This window comes from Panthera leo, chromosome B3 (assembly GCF_018350215.1).
Source record: "Panthera leo isolate Ple1 chromosome B3, P.leo_Ple1_pat1.1, whole genome shotgun sequence".
NCBI lineage: Eukaryota > Metazoa > Chordata > Mammalia > Carnivora > Felidae > Panthera > Panthera leo.
In genome coordinates, this window is record NC_056684.1 from 71134496 (window position 1) to 71152032 (window position 17537).

The following is a 17537-nucleotide window of genomic DNA, read 5'->3' on the forward strand; positions in this document are numbered from 1 at the left end:
TAGCCATAAAAGGAAACCAGCTTCCCAAAATCTAGGAGGGGCCGTGAGGAAAAGGAAGGAAACAGAATTCTAGCAGGGTAGATGGAGTAAGCCTCCCTGAGGAAGGATGCTCCATGGCAGAGCAGATGCCACAGGAATCACAGTTACCAGCTTCCCTTGTGCTCTGAGATGGAAAAGCCTAATACTCTTGGTTTCTCTCTAAAATCCCCCAGCAGGTGGGGAGGAGCTGTTCTCTATTCCTTGCTGAAACTGGAATTCTTTTTTCTATAGCTAAAAGGCTTTTGAAGACTTAGTAGCCTTATACCAGGTACAACAGCTACCACCAAAGGGGGAACCTGAAATGTACTTTTCTCAACACTCCTGTTCCTTCAGGCTACACCTCTGAGCAGGACTTACAGGCAAATAAAAAGCAGGTATATAGGAACAGGGCCAGCAAATGGGGAAATAGTCTCAGAGTAGGAACTGACCATGGTGCTCTCCTGTCCTCTGCTCATTCTTCCTAATCATGTAGTCAGAGTGGCACATATCTTCATGAAGTCCTGTGGCAATATTCCCAGGATGCTGCCCTCATAGACATGTGAGTCTGGGGAAATTCCAAACCACAGAGTAAAGGCCCCAAGGGTAGGGCTCATCTGATGATTAGGTAAACTGAGGAACAGGTTCCCTTCCTCACACTGCCTTTTGTTAACAGGAGCCTACCTTTGATCCCTCAGTCACCCTGCCTTGGGGCCCTATACATGACTTGATTGGATGCTATCCAGGGGCCTGACAACCCCCCCACTGCCTTCATCTGTGGAAATCAGCAGGACACAATGATCTTGTATACTGTCAATAAGAGACTCAGGAGAGACTGAGCTAGGAAGAGGACTTTAAAAGTTAGGACCCAAGGAGCCATGATTTTAGTCTCTTGGTTCTATCAACTGTGAGACTATCTTGGGAAGCCTCAGCCAAGAGCCCAAAGCTCCCTAAGGAAAGAAGTCTCCTAATAAGCAGTACCAGCTGGGTCTACAGTGCTAAATGTCTTCCCTCTAGGATCCACTCCATCCTATAATAGTAATAAAAACTTATAAATAAATACCCAAAGCTACTGTATAACATACTTGATTCCTATTTATAAAATTAACTCCCCAAGCCTAGAGGGAACAGATCATTCTTGTACTCAAATATATTCAAGGAGAGGAATTTATCTTTCTACTTGTGTCCCACTCTATCTTCCACTGTCAAATTTCTGATTTTAAATGTCCATGTTTTAGTGTATTTTCAACCCTCTATGGGTCTTTGTCCATGAAAATGTCTTTATCAGCACTTTCTACTTAGTAAGTAACTGAAAACATATTCTTTTCCTAAGCGCATATAATCCCAATTCTTTTTATCTTTTGGCCCAAGTCTTACATTTATAGTCTTTGATTATCTCTTTGGTTTACCTCTGCATCAATTTATTCATTCATTCAGCAAATGCTGAGTGTCCACCCTATTCTAAGTACTGGGAGATGACATGGCAATGAATCAAACAAGATAAAAATCCCTTCCGCTCAGGGAATTTGTACTCTAACAGGAGGAGTCAAACAACAAACATAAATAAAACTATTAGATTAGAAGGTGGTAAGTGCTAATAATAAAGCAGAAAAAAGGAGGGAAACAAAGGCAAAACATCATAATGCAAGACTTAGAGAACTCAGTGACTTATAAAAAGGAATAAAATTGGAATCATAGGAGTCCCAGAAGATGAAGAGAGAGAAAAAGGGGCAGAAGGTTTATGTGAGCAAATTACAGCAGAAAACTTTCCTAATCTGGGGAAGGACACAGACATCAAAATCCAAGCACAGAGAACTCTCAGTAGATTCAATGAAAACCAACCATCACCAAGGCATACTGTAGTCAAATTCACAAAATACACAGATGATGAAAGAATTATGAAAGCAACAAGGGTAAAAAGTCCTTAACCTATAAGGGAAGACAGATCAGGTTTGCAGCAGACCTATCCACAGAAACTTGGCAGGCCAGAAAGGAGTGGCAGGATATTTTCAATGTGCTGAATCAGAAAAATATGCAGCCAAGAATTCTTTATCCAGCAAGGCTGCCATTCAAAATAGAAGGAGAGATAAACCATTTTCCAGACAAACGAAAATTAACCATCCCTGCAAGAAATTTTAAGGGGAACCCTTTGAGTGGAGAAGACAAAACAAAACAAAAAAGACCAAAACCAACAAAGACTAAGGATGAGTACTCACTCTAAATGTCAACAGACTAAACACTTCAATCAAAAGATATAGGATATCAGAATGGATAAGAAAACAAGACCCATCTACATGCTGCTTACAAGAGATTCATTTTAGACACAAAGACACCAGCAGATTGAAAGTAAGGGGAGGGAGAACCATCTATCATGCTATTGGTGGTCAAAAGAAAGCTGAAGTAGCCATACTTATATCAGACAAACTAGATTTTAAAATAAAGACTATGACAAGAGATGAATAAGGGCATTATATTGTAATTAAGGGGTCTATCCCCCAAGAAGATCTAACAATTGTAAATATGTATGCTCCCAACGTGGAAGAACCCAAATATATAAATCAATTAACCACAAACATAAAGAAACTCATTGATAATAATACCATAACAGTAGGGGACAGATGGACAGATCATCCAAGCAGATATCTACAAGGAAACAATAGTTCTGAATGACACACTGGACCAGATGGACTTAACAGATATATTCAAAACATTTCATCCTAAAGCAGCAGAATACACATTCTTCTTGAGTGTACATGGAACATTCTTCAGAACAGATCACATACTGGGTCACAAATCAGTCTTCGACAGGTACAAAAAGATCAAGATCATACCTTGCATATTTTCAGACCACAACGCTATGACTCAAGAAACCAACCACAAGAAAAGTTTGGAAAGACCATGAATACTTGGAGATTAAAGAACATCCTACTAAAGAATGAATGGGTGAACCAAGAAATTAAAGAGGAAATTAAAAAGTACATGGAAACCAATGAAAATAAAAACACGATCAAAACTAAGAGGCAACTGACAGAATGGGAGAAGATATTTGCAAACAACATACCAGATGAAGGGTTAGTATCCAAAATCTATAAAGAACTTATCAAACTCAACACCCAAAAAATAATCCAGTGAAGAAATGGGCAAAAGACATGAATATACACTTCTCCAAGGAAGACATCCAGACGGCCAACCGACACGTGAAAAAATGCTCAACATCACTCATCATCAGGGAAATACAAATCAAAACCACAATGAGATACCACTGCACACCTGTCAGAATGGCTAACATTAACAACTCAGGCAACAACAGATGTTGGCAAGGATGTGGAGAAAGAGGAACCCTTTTGCACTGAATGCAGACTGGTGCAGCCACTCTAGAAAACAGTATGGAGGTTCTTCAAAAAGTTAAAAATACAACTACCCTACAACCCAGCAATTGCACTACTAAATATATATCTAAGGATACAGGTATGCTGTTTCAGAGGCACACATGCACCCCAGTGTTTATAGCAGCACTATCAACAATAGCCAAAGTATGAAAAGAGCCCAAATATCCATCAATGGATGAATGGGTAAAGAAGATGTGGTATACATATACAATGGAGTATTACTCGGCAATCAAAAAGAATGAAATCTTGCAACTACGTGGGTGGAACCAGAGGGTGTTATGCTAAGCAAAATTAGTCAAAGAAAGACAAATATCATATGACTTCACTCATATGAGGACTTTAAAATATAAAACAGATGAACATAAGGAAAGGGAAGCAAAAATAATATAGAAACTGGGAGGGGGACAAAACATAAGAGATTTTTAAATATGCAGAACAGAGAGTTACTGGAGAGGTTGTGGGAGGGGGGATAGGCGAAATGGGTAAGGGGCATTAAGGAATCTAGTCCTGAAATAATTGTTGGAATATATGCTAACTAACTTGGATATAAATTAAAAAAACTTAGGGGAAAAAAAAAAAGAAAAACACAACAACCAAAAACCTCTGGGATGCAGCAAAGCAGTCAGAAGAGAGGAGTATGTAGCAATCCAGACCTTCCTAAAGAAAGAAGAAAGGTCACAAATATACAACCTAACCTTACACCTAGAAGAGCTGGAAAAAGAACAGCAAATAAGGCCCAAAACTAGCAAATAAGGGAAATAATAAAGATTAGAACAGAAATCAATGCTATTGAAATAAAAAAAAAACAAAAAACAAATAAGCAAAAACAAACAAACAAACAAACTAACAGTAGAGCAGATCAGTGAAACCAGGAGCTTATTCTTTGAAAGAATTAACAAAATTGATAAACCCCTAGCCAGATTGATCAAAAAGAAAATGGAAAGGACCCAAATAAATAAAATGATGAATGAAAGAGGAGAGATCAACCAACACCACAGAAATACAAATAATGAGAGAATATTATGAACAATTATATGCCAACAAATTGGGCAATCTGGTAGAAATGGACAAATTCCTAGAAACATATAAACTACCAAAACTAAAACAGGAAGAAACAGAATTTGGAACAAACCCATAACTAGTAAAGAAATTGAATCACCAATCAAAAATCTCCTAACAAACAAGAGTCCAGGGCCAGATGGCTTTCCAGGGGAATTGTACCAAACACTTAAAGAAGGATTAACACCTATTCTTTTGAAGCTATTCCAAAAAATAGAAATGGAAGGAAAACTTCCAAAGTCATTCTACAAGGCTAGCATTACCTTGAGTCCAAATCAGACAAAGACTCCAATAAAAAGGAGAATTACAGACCAATTTCCCGATGAACATGGATGCAAAAATCTCAATAAGGCACTAGCAAACCAGATCCAACAATACATTAAAAGAATTATTCACCACGATCAAGTGGGATTTATTCCTGGGATACAGGGCTGATTCAATATCTGCAAACCAATCAATGTGATACATCACATTAATAAAAGAAAGGACAAGAATCACATGATCCTCTCAATAGATGCAGAGAAAGCATTTGACAAAATACAGCATCCTTTCTTGATAAAAACCCTCAAGAAAGTAGGGATAGAAGGATCATACCTCAAGATCATACAGGCCATATATTAAAGACCCACTGCTAATATCATCCTCAATGGGGAAAAACTGAGAGCTTTCCCCCTAAGGTCAGTAACACGACAAGGATGTACACTCTCACCACTGTTATCCAACATAGAATTGGAAGTCCTAGCCTGAGCAATCAGACAACGCAAAGAAATAAAAGGCATCCAAATCAGCCAGGAGGAGGTCAAATTTTCACTCTTTGCAGACAACGCGATACTCTGTGGAAAACCAAAAAGACTCCCCTAAAAAGCTGCTAGAACTGATACATTCAGCAAAGTTGCAGGATATAAAATCAATGTACAGAAATTGGTTGCATTTCTATATACCAATAATAAAGCAGCAGGAAGAGAAATCAAGGAATCGATCCCATTTACAATTTCATTGAAAACCATAAAATACCTAGGAATAAACCAAACCAGAAAGGTGAGAAGTCTATACACTGAAAACTATTGAAAGTTTATGAAAAAAATTGAAGAAGACACACTAAAAAAATGGAAATAAACATCCCATCCTCATGGATTAGAGGAACAACTATTGTTAAAATGCCGATACCACCCAAAGCAATCTACATATTCAATACAATTCCTATCAAAACAACACCAGCATTTTTCACAGAGCTAGAACAAACAATCCTAAAATTTGTGAAACCAGAAAAGACCCCGAATAGCCAAAGAAATCCTGAAAAAGAAAACCAAAGCTGGAGGCATCACAATTCCAGACTTCAAGCTGTATTATAAAGTTGTCATCATCAAGACAGTATGGTACTAGCACAAGAACAGACACATAGATCAATGGAACAGAAAAGAGAACCCAGAAATGGACCCACAAACGTACGGCCAACTAATCTTTGACCAAGCAGGAAAGAATATCCAATGGAAAAAAGACAGTCTCTTCAGCGAATGGTGTTGGGAAAACTGGACAGAGACATGAAGAATGAACTTGAACCACTCTCTTAAACCATACACAAAAATAAACTCAAAATGGATGAAAGACCTAAATGAACACAGGATGTAAGACATCATAATCCTGGAGGAGAAAACAGGCAACAACCTCTTTGATCTTGGGTGCAGCAATTTTTTACTTGACATAAGGAAAACAAAAGCAAAAGTGAACTATTGGGACATCATCAAAATAAAAAGCTTCTGCACAGTGAAGGAAACAATGAGTAAAACTAAAAGGCAACCAACAGCATGGGAGAAGATATTTGTAATATAATATAGATGTATCTATGTTATATCTATCTATAAAGAACTTATCAAACTCAACACCCAAAAAAGAAATAATCCAGTAAAGAAATGGGCAAAAGACATGAATAGACACCTCCAAAGACATCCAGATGGCTAAAAGACACATGAAAAAATGCTCAACATCACTCCTCATTCGGGAAATACAAATCAAAACCACAATGAGATACCACTTCACACCTGTTAGAATGGGTAAAATTAACTCAGGCAACAAGGATGTTGGCAAGGATGTGGAGAAAGAGGAACCCTTTTGCACTGCTGGTGGGAATGCAAACTGGTGGAGCCACTCTGGAAAACAGTATGGAGGTCCCTCAAAAAATTAAAAATACAACTACCCTATGACCCAGCAATTGTACTACTAGGTATTTATCCAAAGGATACAGGAGTGCTGATTCAAAGGGGCACATGCACCCCAACGTTTATAGCAGCACTATCAACAATAGCCTAAGTATGGAAAGAGCCCAAATGTCCATCAATAGATGAATGGATAAAGAAGATATTACTCGGATAATATATATGGAATGGAATATTACTTGGCAATCAAAAAGAATGAAATCTTGCCATTTGCAACAACGTGGACAGAACTAGAGTGTAGTACATTAAAGGAAACAAGTCAGAGAAAGTCAAATACGAGATGATTTCACTCAAATATGGAATTTAAGATACAAAACAGATGAACATAGGGAAGGGAAGCAAAAATAAAACAAGGAGGGAGAAAAACCCTAAGAGACTCTTAAATACATATAACAAACTGAGGGCTGCTGGTGGGGTTTTGAGTGGGCGGATGGGCTAAAGGGCAAGGGGCATTAAGGAGGAGACTTGGGATAAGCACTGGGTGTTATATGTAAGTGATGAATCACTAAATTCTATTCCTGAAATTAAAATAAAGAAATAAAAAAAAAAAAAAAAGAAGGTGGTTAAGTACTATAAAGATAAATAACAGAGAAGGGGGATAGAAAGTGCTGGAGGGGTGCAATTTTAAGTAGGGTTGTCAGAAAGACCTCACTAAAAGAAGAAAAGTTGACCAAAGACGTAAGATTATGGGACTGATGGAGCAAGCTATAGCTGAGGGAAGAACTTTCTAGGCAGAGAAAGCAACAAGTATGAAGACCTTGAGGGACTGGTACACCTTCAGTGTTGAAGGAAAAACAAAAAGGCCAATGTTGCTGGAGCAGGGTGAACAAGGTGAGTAGCAGGAAATGAGGTCAAAGCAGTAAGTGGGGAGAGGAGGGCAGATCCTGGAGGGTCTCACTTGCCTTTAAAGGACTCTAGTTTTTACTCCAATATAGGAAGACATAGAGGGTTTTGAGCAGAAGAGTCACATAACTTGGCTTCTATGTTAACACTATTCAGTCTGGCTGCTGTGTTAAAAATGGACTGTAAGTGGGCAGTTGTGGAAGCAGATACATCAGCTACTGCAGAAGTCTTGGAGATAGAGAATTCTGGCTTGCTCTAGGGTGGAAGCAGTGGAAGTAAGAAGAAACAGGATTCTGGATACATTCTGAAGTTAAAGTCTATGTGATTTGATGAACCGGAGATGGAAAAGAGGTGTCAGGTAACATCAGGGTGCTTTGACATGGACAATTATTAGGACGGGGTTGTCATTCACTGAAATAGGGAAGACAGCAGCAGTTAAAGGGGAGCAAAAAAGTCCAGCGTTTTGTATGTTAAATTTGAGATATCTATTAGGTATCCAAGTTGAAATGCCGATTGGCAGCTAGATATTCAGAACAGACTTCCAGTTTGGAGCTAAAAATTGGGAGTCATCCACACTGACATGGTTTTAATGTGTAAGACTGGATGAGCTCACTGTAAGTGTGTGTGTGTGTAAATAAATACAGAAGCGGTCCAAGGACTGGATTCTAGAGTTACTAGGTTGTAGAAATGAGGAGAAACCAGCAAAGGAAACAAAGGGCAGTCAGTAAACTAGAAGGCAAACCAGAGAACATGTCCTAAAGCCAAGTAAAGAAGGGCTTTCAAAGAGGGAGTGTCGAATGTTGCTATGCGGGATGAAGGTGAATACGCCATCAGATATGTGAAGTCATTGGTGACCTTGGTAAGAACAGTCTTGGTGGAGCGAACTTAACAAGGAATTGATTGTGAGGGAGTAGAAACAACTCTTTTAAGATGTTTTGCTATAAAACGGAACAGAAAAACGGGAAGCAACTGAAAGGTGAAATGGGGTCAAGAGGCGTTCATGTATTTGTAAGATGAGGAAAATGACAGCATATTTGTGTGCTGAGAGGAAGATCTAGGAAAGAAAGGCAAATGTTGACTCTAAAAAAATGAGAGAGGCGACTGGGTGGCTCAGTCAGTTAGGCCTCCAACTGTGGCTCTGGTCATGATCTCACAGTCGGTGGGTTTGAGCCCCACATAGGGCTCTGTGCTGACAGTTCAGAGCCTGGAGCCTGCTTTGGATTCTGTGTCTCCCTCTCTCTCTGCCCCTCCTTACTCACCTTCTGTCTCTCTCTCAAAAATAAACAAATACTAAAAAAATTTAAATAAATAAATAAAAATGAGAGGGAACTGCTGAGAGATGTCCTGAAAGGTTAGAGGATGGAATCTACCATTAAGTAGTTAGACAGGAGCATGGATAGTTTGTTCATAGCAGTTTCTCAACCTTGGTTTCAAGCCTAGATAATTCTTTGTGTGGGGAGCTGTTCTGTGCACTGCAGGATATTTTGCAGCATCTCTGGTTTCTACCCAGTAGTCCTGCGTTCCAGTTGTGACAACCAAACCTCTGGGGAGCAAATTCAATCCCAGCTGAGTATACAGTAAGAGTTATTAATAGTATACTGGTATATACTAGCAGGAGGGAAAGCGGAGTACATGCGTATAAATACTGGAAGGTGATTAGATGTAGTGGTGGGAGCTTGTGAACATTTTCTAATTGCTTTTTTTTTCTAATTTTTTTAATGTTTATTTATTTTTGAGAGAGAGAGCAAGACAGCACGAGCAGGGAAGGCGCAGAGAGAGACAGAGACAGAATCCAAAGCAGATTCCAGGCTCTGAGCTGTCAGCACAGACAGAGCCTGACATGGGCTTGAATTCACAAACCGTGAGATCATGACCTGAGTCAAAGTCGGATGCTCAACCGACTGAGCTACCCAGGCACCCGTACATTTTCTGATTGCTTCTATTTTCTCACTAACATAGCAGCCAACGTACAGTGAGAATGGGGGGGAAGATATGGGAGATTTGAGGTGTCAGCAGGCATAATAAAACAGTTACCAGAAACAAGGCAAGCGAAAGGACTAGGGAACATAAAGGACCCGCTTGAGTGTCAGGGTTGAATTTAAAGTAAGACAGGTCAACCTGGCTGTTTTTTTGCTGGCCCGTTTAGCTGCATGGGTCTAGGAATCAAGTAGGTGAAGAGGTGAGGCTGATGAAAGCCAGAGAGGTGAGGGAGACGAGGTGTTTGCAGTGAAGTGCTCATGACTGGAGTTTAGCTGGAGGGAAATGAAGACTTGTAGGGGATGAGGTCAGTGGAAAGGAAGAGCAACAGATTGTAGGGCCTGATGAAGAGATGAATTGTTGGATTCAGTGCACTAAAGGGAATGAGCTACAAAAATAGGAGGGATGTCTCAGAATGAAATATGGAGGAGCTGTAGGCCTCCACTAGGACCAAGGGAATGAGTGGCTGAAGTGGGGGTGGAGGACACGATCACGGGAGGAGCACAGGGCTGAGGCCAGAGCATTAGAAGGATCACCTACACGGGTACTAAAATCATCAGGATTTGACAGGAGTGGTTGCGGCACTGTATAGTTAACGGATGACATGTGTTTCAAAGCTCAGATGTGTTAGGGATGAGAGGGAATAGATCAAACATAGTATGAGGAGAAAAGAGGTCACCCACACCATCCTCTCCAGGGCCAATGGATGTGGGTGAGAAAATACCATGATTAGACACAGTAGGAGAAGCAGAGTTCTCAGGGGGAAACCAGGGTCCTGAACAGGAACGTAAAGAGAACACTCAGAAAACAGGATGAGGATGTAGGTAATTTTACTACTAATCAGTTTAGTTCCAGAGAGCACAAAAGAATTTCAGGAGGAACAAATAAGGGGCGGAGAGTAACAGTTATTAGAGTGCAAAGCTGAGAGGAGACTTGCTGGTTTGGGTCTCCTCGTGGTGCTGGACAAACAAGATAAAGGGCAGGATGTTAGTTCCAGAGGGCTGTGGTAGGGAGGGAGGTGGATCTGGGGCAACCCTTCAAATCCACCAGGGGAAGTATATGTAGGAGCATGTGGGAGTAAGTGCAAGGAGGAGGGACAGCTTTGCTCTTGAGTTACAAATTCGTACAAAATTAGACCTGGCCCCAGGCTATTCTGAGACAAGTCCTGAGTACCTACTCCAAAGAATTTAAATGGGGTGACAAACAAAAAGCACTCAGCATAGAGCCTGACACTGAAATAGTATTAGTTACGACAATGCTGTTATTAAGGAGATGTCAGAAGATGAGCTGAGATATCCCCTCAATCTCAGCTCCACAGCAGCAGCCTTGCAGTCAGCCAAGGCACTGCTCTGACCCCTGCCTCCTTATCCATTCACCCCATCAACAAGAATTTATCCAGTGCCAACTCTGTATTGTTCCTGATTAACACAAGCCAATTACCAACATACAAAACCAACAATATTTTATTGCTGAATCAACTTGAGGTTCAAATTATGGGAGACAGGAGTCCACAGCCTCACCAGGGTGCCCAGATCAGACAGAGATTAAGGTCCAAGTTCCTGTAGGCTCTACTTAGGGCACTATCTACTCTGATCATGTAAAAGTTGTTAGTCCCTCCAGGTCACTTCTACTTCATCTGTCCGATACCTGTGAAAAAACAGGAAAAAATTGATGGATAGCTATCCCTTAGAATCTTCCATTCTTCCCTGCCTTCACGATCCTGGACCCTCTTCCCTGCTGATTTTTGCCTACTTCCCATATAATCCTATCTACCCTCCAAGAGGTACACACCTCTGTGTGATTCCAGAATCACTGAGGGGGGTCCTATGCCCGGCCCGAAACATCTCCCAACCAGCCTGGGCTATCATGGCTCCATTGTCAATGCAGAATCTGGGAAGGAAAAGAGATATGAAATTTGGAATCTAAAGGTGAAAAATCACAGTAATTAAAGAAAAAAAGAAATCAAGAAAGAGAAAGGGCCTTTACCTCTCATCTGTGGCAAAAAGCCGGGCTCCACGTTCCTGGCACATTGTCTCCATCATTTCCTGTAGCCTCAAATTACCTATGAAGGGGCAGGGGGTAGGGCTGGCTTAGTTTCAGCCATTTCTGCATGGTCCAGCTGTACACCTCATGTGTATTTACTTACAAAAATGAAGTAGGGGTTTAGGGGGCAGGCATTGGGAAGCGGAAACTAGCAATTTCCCCAAACTCTTAGGGATTAAGACTATCGGGAGGAAGATGCAAATGCCCAAGAACAGCAAAGAGGGGCACAGTTGACTGATACATACACCCCACACCTCCCACGATGAGGGCCTCCTGGGAGCCACAATGTGCCATGGCTCGCTCTGTGATCTCTACCAGCATTGCAAACACGGTTTCCTGTGGGGGACAAATAAGGTGTCAACACCAGAGGGGATCCCAGCTTAGTTCTGCTGCACTATATAAAAGGTCTTCCGGTCCCAACGTTCAGTCCCAGCTTTTTATCCCATTACCTGCAGAGAGAAGCATAAATCCTCAGGAGTACACTCGCCTGTAGCCAGCATCCGTTGGGCTACATCCTATCATTAAAAAAAATACACAAAACAATGAATTGTGGTTTGGGGATGACAGGAGAGCAAAAATTAGTGAACTTGGAGGATCATCATGTTTCACGACAACTCATCTCGCCAGCATATCTACAGCATGCTTTTGCCTTTCACTGGCATTAAGCTACAGAACAGGCAACACTGATTCAGGATTCAATAATTACAAATGCCTGCCCTGGCACCCCCAACCTCCCCCCCGACCCCTTACTCTGCTTAACTTTTCTCCATAAGGCTTATCATCATCTGGCTCTTTTTATTATCTGCCCCTTCTTTGCTTCTTCATCTTGTTGCCCCCCTCCCCCATTACAATGTAAGCTCCAAGTAGGCAGGGACTTTGATTTTGTTCCATCCTGTGTTGCTATTGCCTAGAAGAGTGCCTGGCACACAGAAGATGCTTAATACATATTTGCTAAATGAATTTATTCAGCATCTAATATGGCCCAGAACTATGCTATAGGCAGGAAATACAATGGTGAGCAAAACGGATATGCCTCATATAAAAGCATGAAAGTGATCTCTCCTCACCTGTCCCACACTCACCTCAATGAAAGACAGGATCCCCGAGAATGAGACGTCCATCCCCTTTACAGTATACGGCAGCTCAACTAGTTTCTTGCCTCTGTGTGGGAGGGAGTATACGATGTCCTCAACCTGTAGTTAGTTGGCTGCTTACCCTCCAAAGCCCCTCCAAAGCCTTCTTAATGTACATACAGGGAAATCACTGAAGCCCCGCCAGGCAGCCTCCTCCCACCTCATGTCCCCTTACCGCTTTGCCATCTGTTCGATGTTGTAGCCCGGACTTGGGTCATTGGAAATCTAGCAGAAGGAAAAAGAGGATAGAGCCAGATATCCAGGAGGCATAAGAAACTAATTTATGATCTTCTCCCTCCATTTCTAATTCATCCATATCTCATGTTTTCTCCAGCCCCAGTGGCTTACCTTTAGCACTCGAGCAAAACGATCCAGACAATTACCCACAGCAATATCGATGGTTTCCCCAAAGATGCGGTAACGATGTTCTGAATATGCAATCACCTAAGGGTGATGAGGATGTCCATGAAACCTCAAGTCTGTAAAGAGGAGTATTTGGCTTTGGGGAAGAGCATAAGAGAGGATCAACATGGCCACTGCAGCTTCCAATGACAAACAGAACAAAAGAACTTACCCAAACCTCGAATAGGTACTTTCTCATAGCTCTTATTTCAGAAGCCTATATGTACCCTGAGGATTCCTAGAGCAGATTTCTCATCTACAGAAGGTAGCCTAGGTCAGGCAGAAGCAATTCTCGTTTTGAATACATTTTTCTAGATTGGAGGTTCCTAATATATCCTTTAAATGCAGTCTTGACAATATGGATTAGGAACAGGCTTTCCTGCTTGGAAGCAGGGAACCAGAGTCCTTCTAGATTATCCCACCAGGACAGTGTTATTTGGAAACAAAACAAGAGGTAGAGTTGAAAAACTCAAAAATCCCATATTGGGTCACACTAATGACTCACCCAACTCAACACTGGCAATCAACTTATGTCCATTCGTCACATGTGACTAGCTTCTAGCACAGAGAATATTTATCACCCACTCACACATATACTCCTGACAATGAGTGCTTCATTAAGACTATAAGAAGTCCATGGGGCGCCTGGGTGGCTCAGTCGGTTAAGCGTCCGACTTTGGCTCAGGTCACGATCTCACGGTATGTGAGTTCGAGCCCCGCGTCGGGCTCTGTGCTGACTGCTCAGAGCCTGGAGCCTGTTTCGGATTCTGTGTCTCCCTCTCTCTCTGACCCTCCCCCGTTCATGCTCTGTCTCTCTCTGTCTCAAAAATAAATAAACGTTAAAAAAAAAAAAAAATTAAAAAAAAAAAAAAGACTATAAGAAGTCCTTTTCCCTTTTCGATGCTACTAAAGGTTTCTTTCCATTCTGATGTAGATCATACTCTGCTGTTAAAAGGCTGGCCACAAAAGGGGAAGGAAAAAAATCCTGCCTTTCTACTTCTGTTATCTACTCCTCTCTACCAATCATCTTCCCTGTTTTTCCCACCTAACCAAGTTTCAAGAGGGAAGAGAAAAACTATCACTGCTCCTCTTCGTTAACTCTTGCAAGCCTCCATTGCTACTTTTCACACCCTAAGTCCCTAATTTTGTATGTCACCCTTCAGGCCCCAACCTGCTACTTGCCCTCTACCTGTAAAAGTTCCCATGTCATTTTCATAGGAATGTGTACTTTATTTTAAATGACTATTTCACAAAATGAAGTTTTAAGCCTTTCATAAGCTGGGGACAATGACTTTTTCTGACAATAACCCCATCAGGTGCTCTGTGGGAAAGGAAGGGTAGAGTTCTCCAATCCCAACCTAAAAAGGTCTCATAAGGTACCCCAAACAACTCTGGTTTAGCTTATAAACTTAAAATACCTTCTACCTTATAAAATGTTTTAAAAATTACTTATATTTTCACTCTTAGAATAACAACTTCTATTTACTGCCAATAACATAAAACAAAATATGAAATTACTGTAAAGAAACAAATTACATGGTATCCCTCGGTTTTAGTTGCCAAGGTACAGGGGAAAAAAAGCTTCAAAATAATAAAAGTAAAAACACTTTCATTACTTTGAAGACCTCAATCCTTACCCTTCTTTCCTTTTCTAAATGGAAATTTTTTATCTTTATAACCACGTATACGAAAGTCATCTAATGTTCTGATCATGCTGTCTAAACCTACAATGTTGTAAACTTTCTTGTGGTTTTCTAGCGTGTCTTAGACAGCCCAGCTTTGTTCTTGAGTTGCTGCCATTCAGGTACAACAAGAAAGTTGCTGATACACTGCCTTAGAAATTATGAAGCAATGATGGAATACTCCAAATACCTGTGTATTTCCTCCACTGACATACAGCACGGTAGGGCTGGTGGCTCCAGTAATGAGGCGGCCCATCTCAATGTGGCCTATGCAATGGTTCACGCCCAGCAAAGGCTTATTCCACAGTTGGGCCACAGTACGGGCCACAACAGCCACAGAAACCAGTGGGGCACCCATGCCAGGGCCTAGGGGGATAGAAATGGGAGTTAGAATCCTACAGACACTGGGAAAAACCGAGCTGGGGAAAGTAAGGGATGTGAAAGGTGGGGTAGGAGTAGTGGTGGTAGCAGAGAGCAGCAGGCCATTCTGACCTAGCCAGGCTCCAGGTATGTTCTTCTATCGTCAGTCTCCCAGCTATACCTTTGGTGTAGGCAATGCAATCAATATCCTGGGAGGTTAATCCAGCCTCTGTTAGTGCCTCCTGTAGCAGGTCCAGGATAACAGCTCGGTGATGCCTGGCAGTATCACCTGGAAGGAATCCTAGGAGATGGACACAGGTCAGAGATCATAGGGTTTTTCTATAGCAAAGGTTGGTAGAAGTCATAAACGAGTGTTTTAGTTGTTGTGAAACAGAATGAAAGAAATCTCACTTAAAACAGAGTCAGGAGGCTGTAAGGGGAAGCTTTCACACCCCACCACTCCTTCTCAATTGCAGCCCCAATGAGAAAAGAACATACCTTGCATTCCCAACAGGAAGAAGCCTATTATTTACCACCCCATCAAGAGGAAGAGATTTTCCAGCCAATGAAAAGCCACTACACTTGGATCTCTCAGTTTACTTCAATGGACTAATTTAAAATTAAGAGTCCCTCCCAACTACCCCCACTTCCCTATAAAAGATTAATCCTTTCATTTGGTCTCTAGATTTGCCTATGGTTTTGCCAAAGCTTCCCTGATCTGAATCACAATTCTCTACTATTCCTAAATGAGCCCATTTTACTGGTAAAACAACTGGTTGTTTTATTTTTAAGGTTTACACAGTGTAGGAAGAGTCTCTTTCATTCTCCTCAAGTATCTTATCTTCCAGGTTTTCAGATATACTCTTTCTGGCCTGTTCAGCTAGGCTGACCAGCTCTCAGAAATGCCTTTCTTCATACCCAACTCCTACTCAGCCTCAGGACTTAATTCAAGGGATAACTAACTCAAACCGTTTAGTGATCTTCTCTGTGACCCTACCAGCCCTGTGCACGATCATATCATTGTACTTTACACACTGTGTCATATATCAATTATAGCATTATAATCACCTGTAGTTTTCCCCAATTTAACCATGAGCACCTCAAAGCATTGGCTATTTTATTTATCCTTGCATTCCTGGTGCCAAAATGCCTAGAAGAGTGAGTGCTAAACACAGATATGTATTTTCTAACGAAAGAGCTGTCACAACATCACCTGTTCAGGGAGTCTTTTCAGGTATATACAAGTCAGTGGTCTTCCCCTACATATGCAGAAGTTTTAGGGGTGGGCAGACAAAATACAACACAGTAACAAGTAACATACAAATAACATTCATTAAAAGTAATACGTCTAACAATTTCTTTCTTTCTCAAGACTCAATAATGCAGGTATGACTATTCCCATTTTAAGAGTAAGGAACATAAATCCAGAAACAAATACTGAAATGAATACTGCTGTTCCTAACACCCAAGCTGCAACTCTACACTCCTTCTCATTCTAGGAAGTTCTGACTGCATCTGCGTTACACTCACTGTTCATCTTACCATAAACTTTTGTTTATATGTCCCACTCCACAGAAGCTCAAAACATCTATTTTTTGCTTCCGGCTGACGATAAGCACATAAAAAGCGCTCAACGAAAGCTAAACGAACCCAGAAGATCCAGGTCCAAGGCTGTGACTCTTCTATCAGCCTAGTGAGGTTAATCTTGCCCCACGAATCTCAGAGACTCGGATCAACCGCTCTGTGAGGGGACAACGCGCTCCACGCCCTACTTTGCTAGCGTTTGGGTGGATGGAAGGCGCGGCCGCGCGAGAAGGGCGCTGTGAACTGTCAATCCCGCACACACGCACCTGTGCCGGGAGGCGTGACGTAAGTCCGCCGCGGGTTCGCCAACACCGCGCCGTCCCGCACCACTCCCACGCCAATCTTGTTAGCGCTGCCTTCAAACCCCAGCACCGCCGGCATGGTCGAGCCTGGGAGAAAACGCCAACAGGGCTAGCTACCACCGGAACCGTGTAGACCTCAGCAGGCCGTGCTGGGTCGCGGATCCCGGAGCGCACAGGAAAACTACGTACCCAGGGGCCGGGTACCTGCGTGCACCACGAGACGCCAAAGAACTCCCGCGGAGGGCGCCCCCACGGCAGCCCCGCCCCCGTCATCACAGCGGCCCATCAAGGCCCCTTCAAGGACCTGTCCTCCTAACTGCCAGGGACGCTGAGCCGGCATCTGCTCCTTACATTCCTATCCATCTCTTTACTTCTCTCCCGTTGTCCAGCCAGCCTTCTCCACTGACTTTTTTCCCTCTCTTGCACAGCATTGGGATCTTCGGTCAGGGTGATAGAATGAATCCTGCATCTGGCACGCCGATAAACAGCCCAAGAATGGAAGGCCGGGGCCTTCAGTCCCCTGGAGAGTTGCAGA

At 42.0% G+C, this 17537-nt stretch overlaps 1 protein-coding gene across 2 annotated transcripts; it reads right to left on the reverse strand.

Moving 5' to 3' along the window:
- Positions 1-10905: 10905 nt before the first annotated feature.
- Positions 10906-17520, reverse strand: LOC122222264 (O-sialoglycoprotein endopeptidase). 2 transcript variants are annotated; one of them, XM_042942572.1, is made up of 12 exons: positions 17354-17520; positions 16967-17089; positions 15298-15417; positions 14947-15122; positions 13021-13116; positions 12848-12897; positions 12622-12700; positions 11989-12054; positions 11785-11875; positions 11483-11558; positions 11288-11386; positions 10906-11143 (listed from the first exon to the last, which is right to left on the reverse strand). In XM_042942572.1, exons 2-12 carry the CDS (start codon positions 17079-17081, stop codon positions 11104-11106), a joined length of 1008 nt encoding a protein of 335 aa, XP_042798506.1. In that variant the 5' UTR covers positions 17082-17089; positions 17354-17520; the 3' UTR covers positions 10906-11103. The 2 variants fall into 2 exon arrangements, with proteins under 2 accessions (XP_042798506.1, XP_042798505.1); XM_042942571.1 differs by lacking the exon at positions 17354-17520 and adding an exon at positions 17192-17295.
- Positions 17521-17537: the final 17 nt, after the last annotated feature.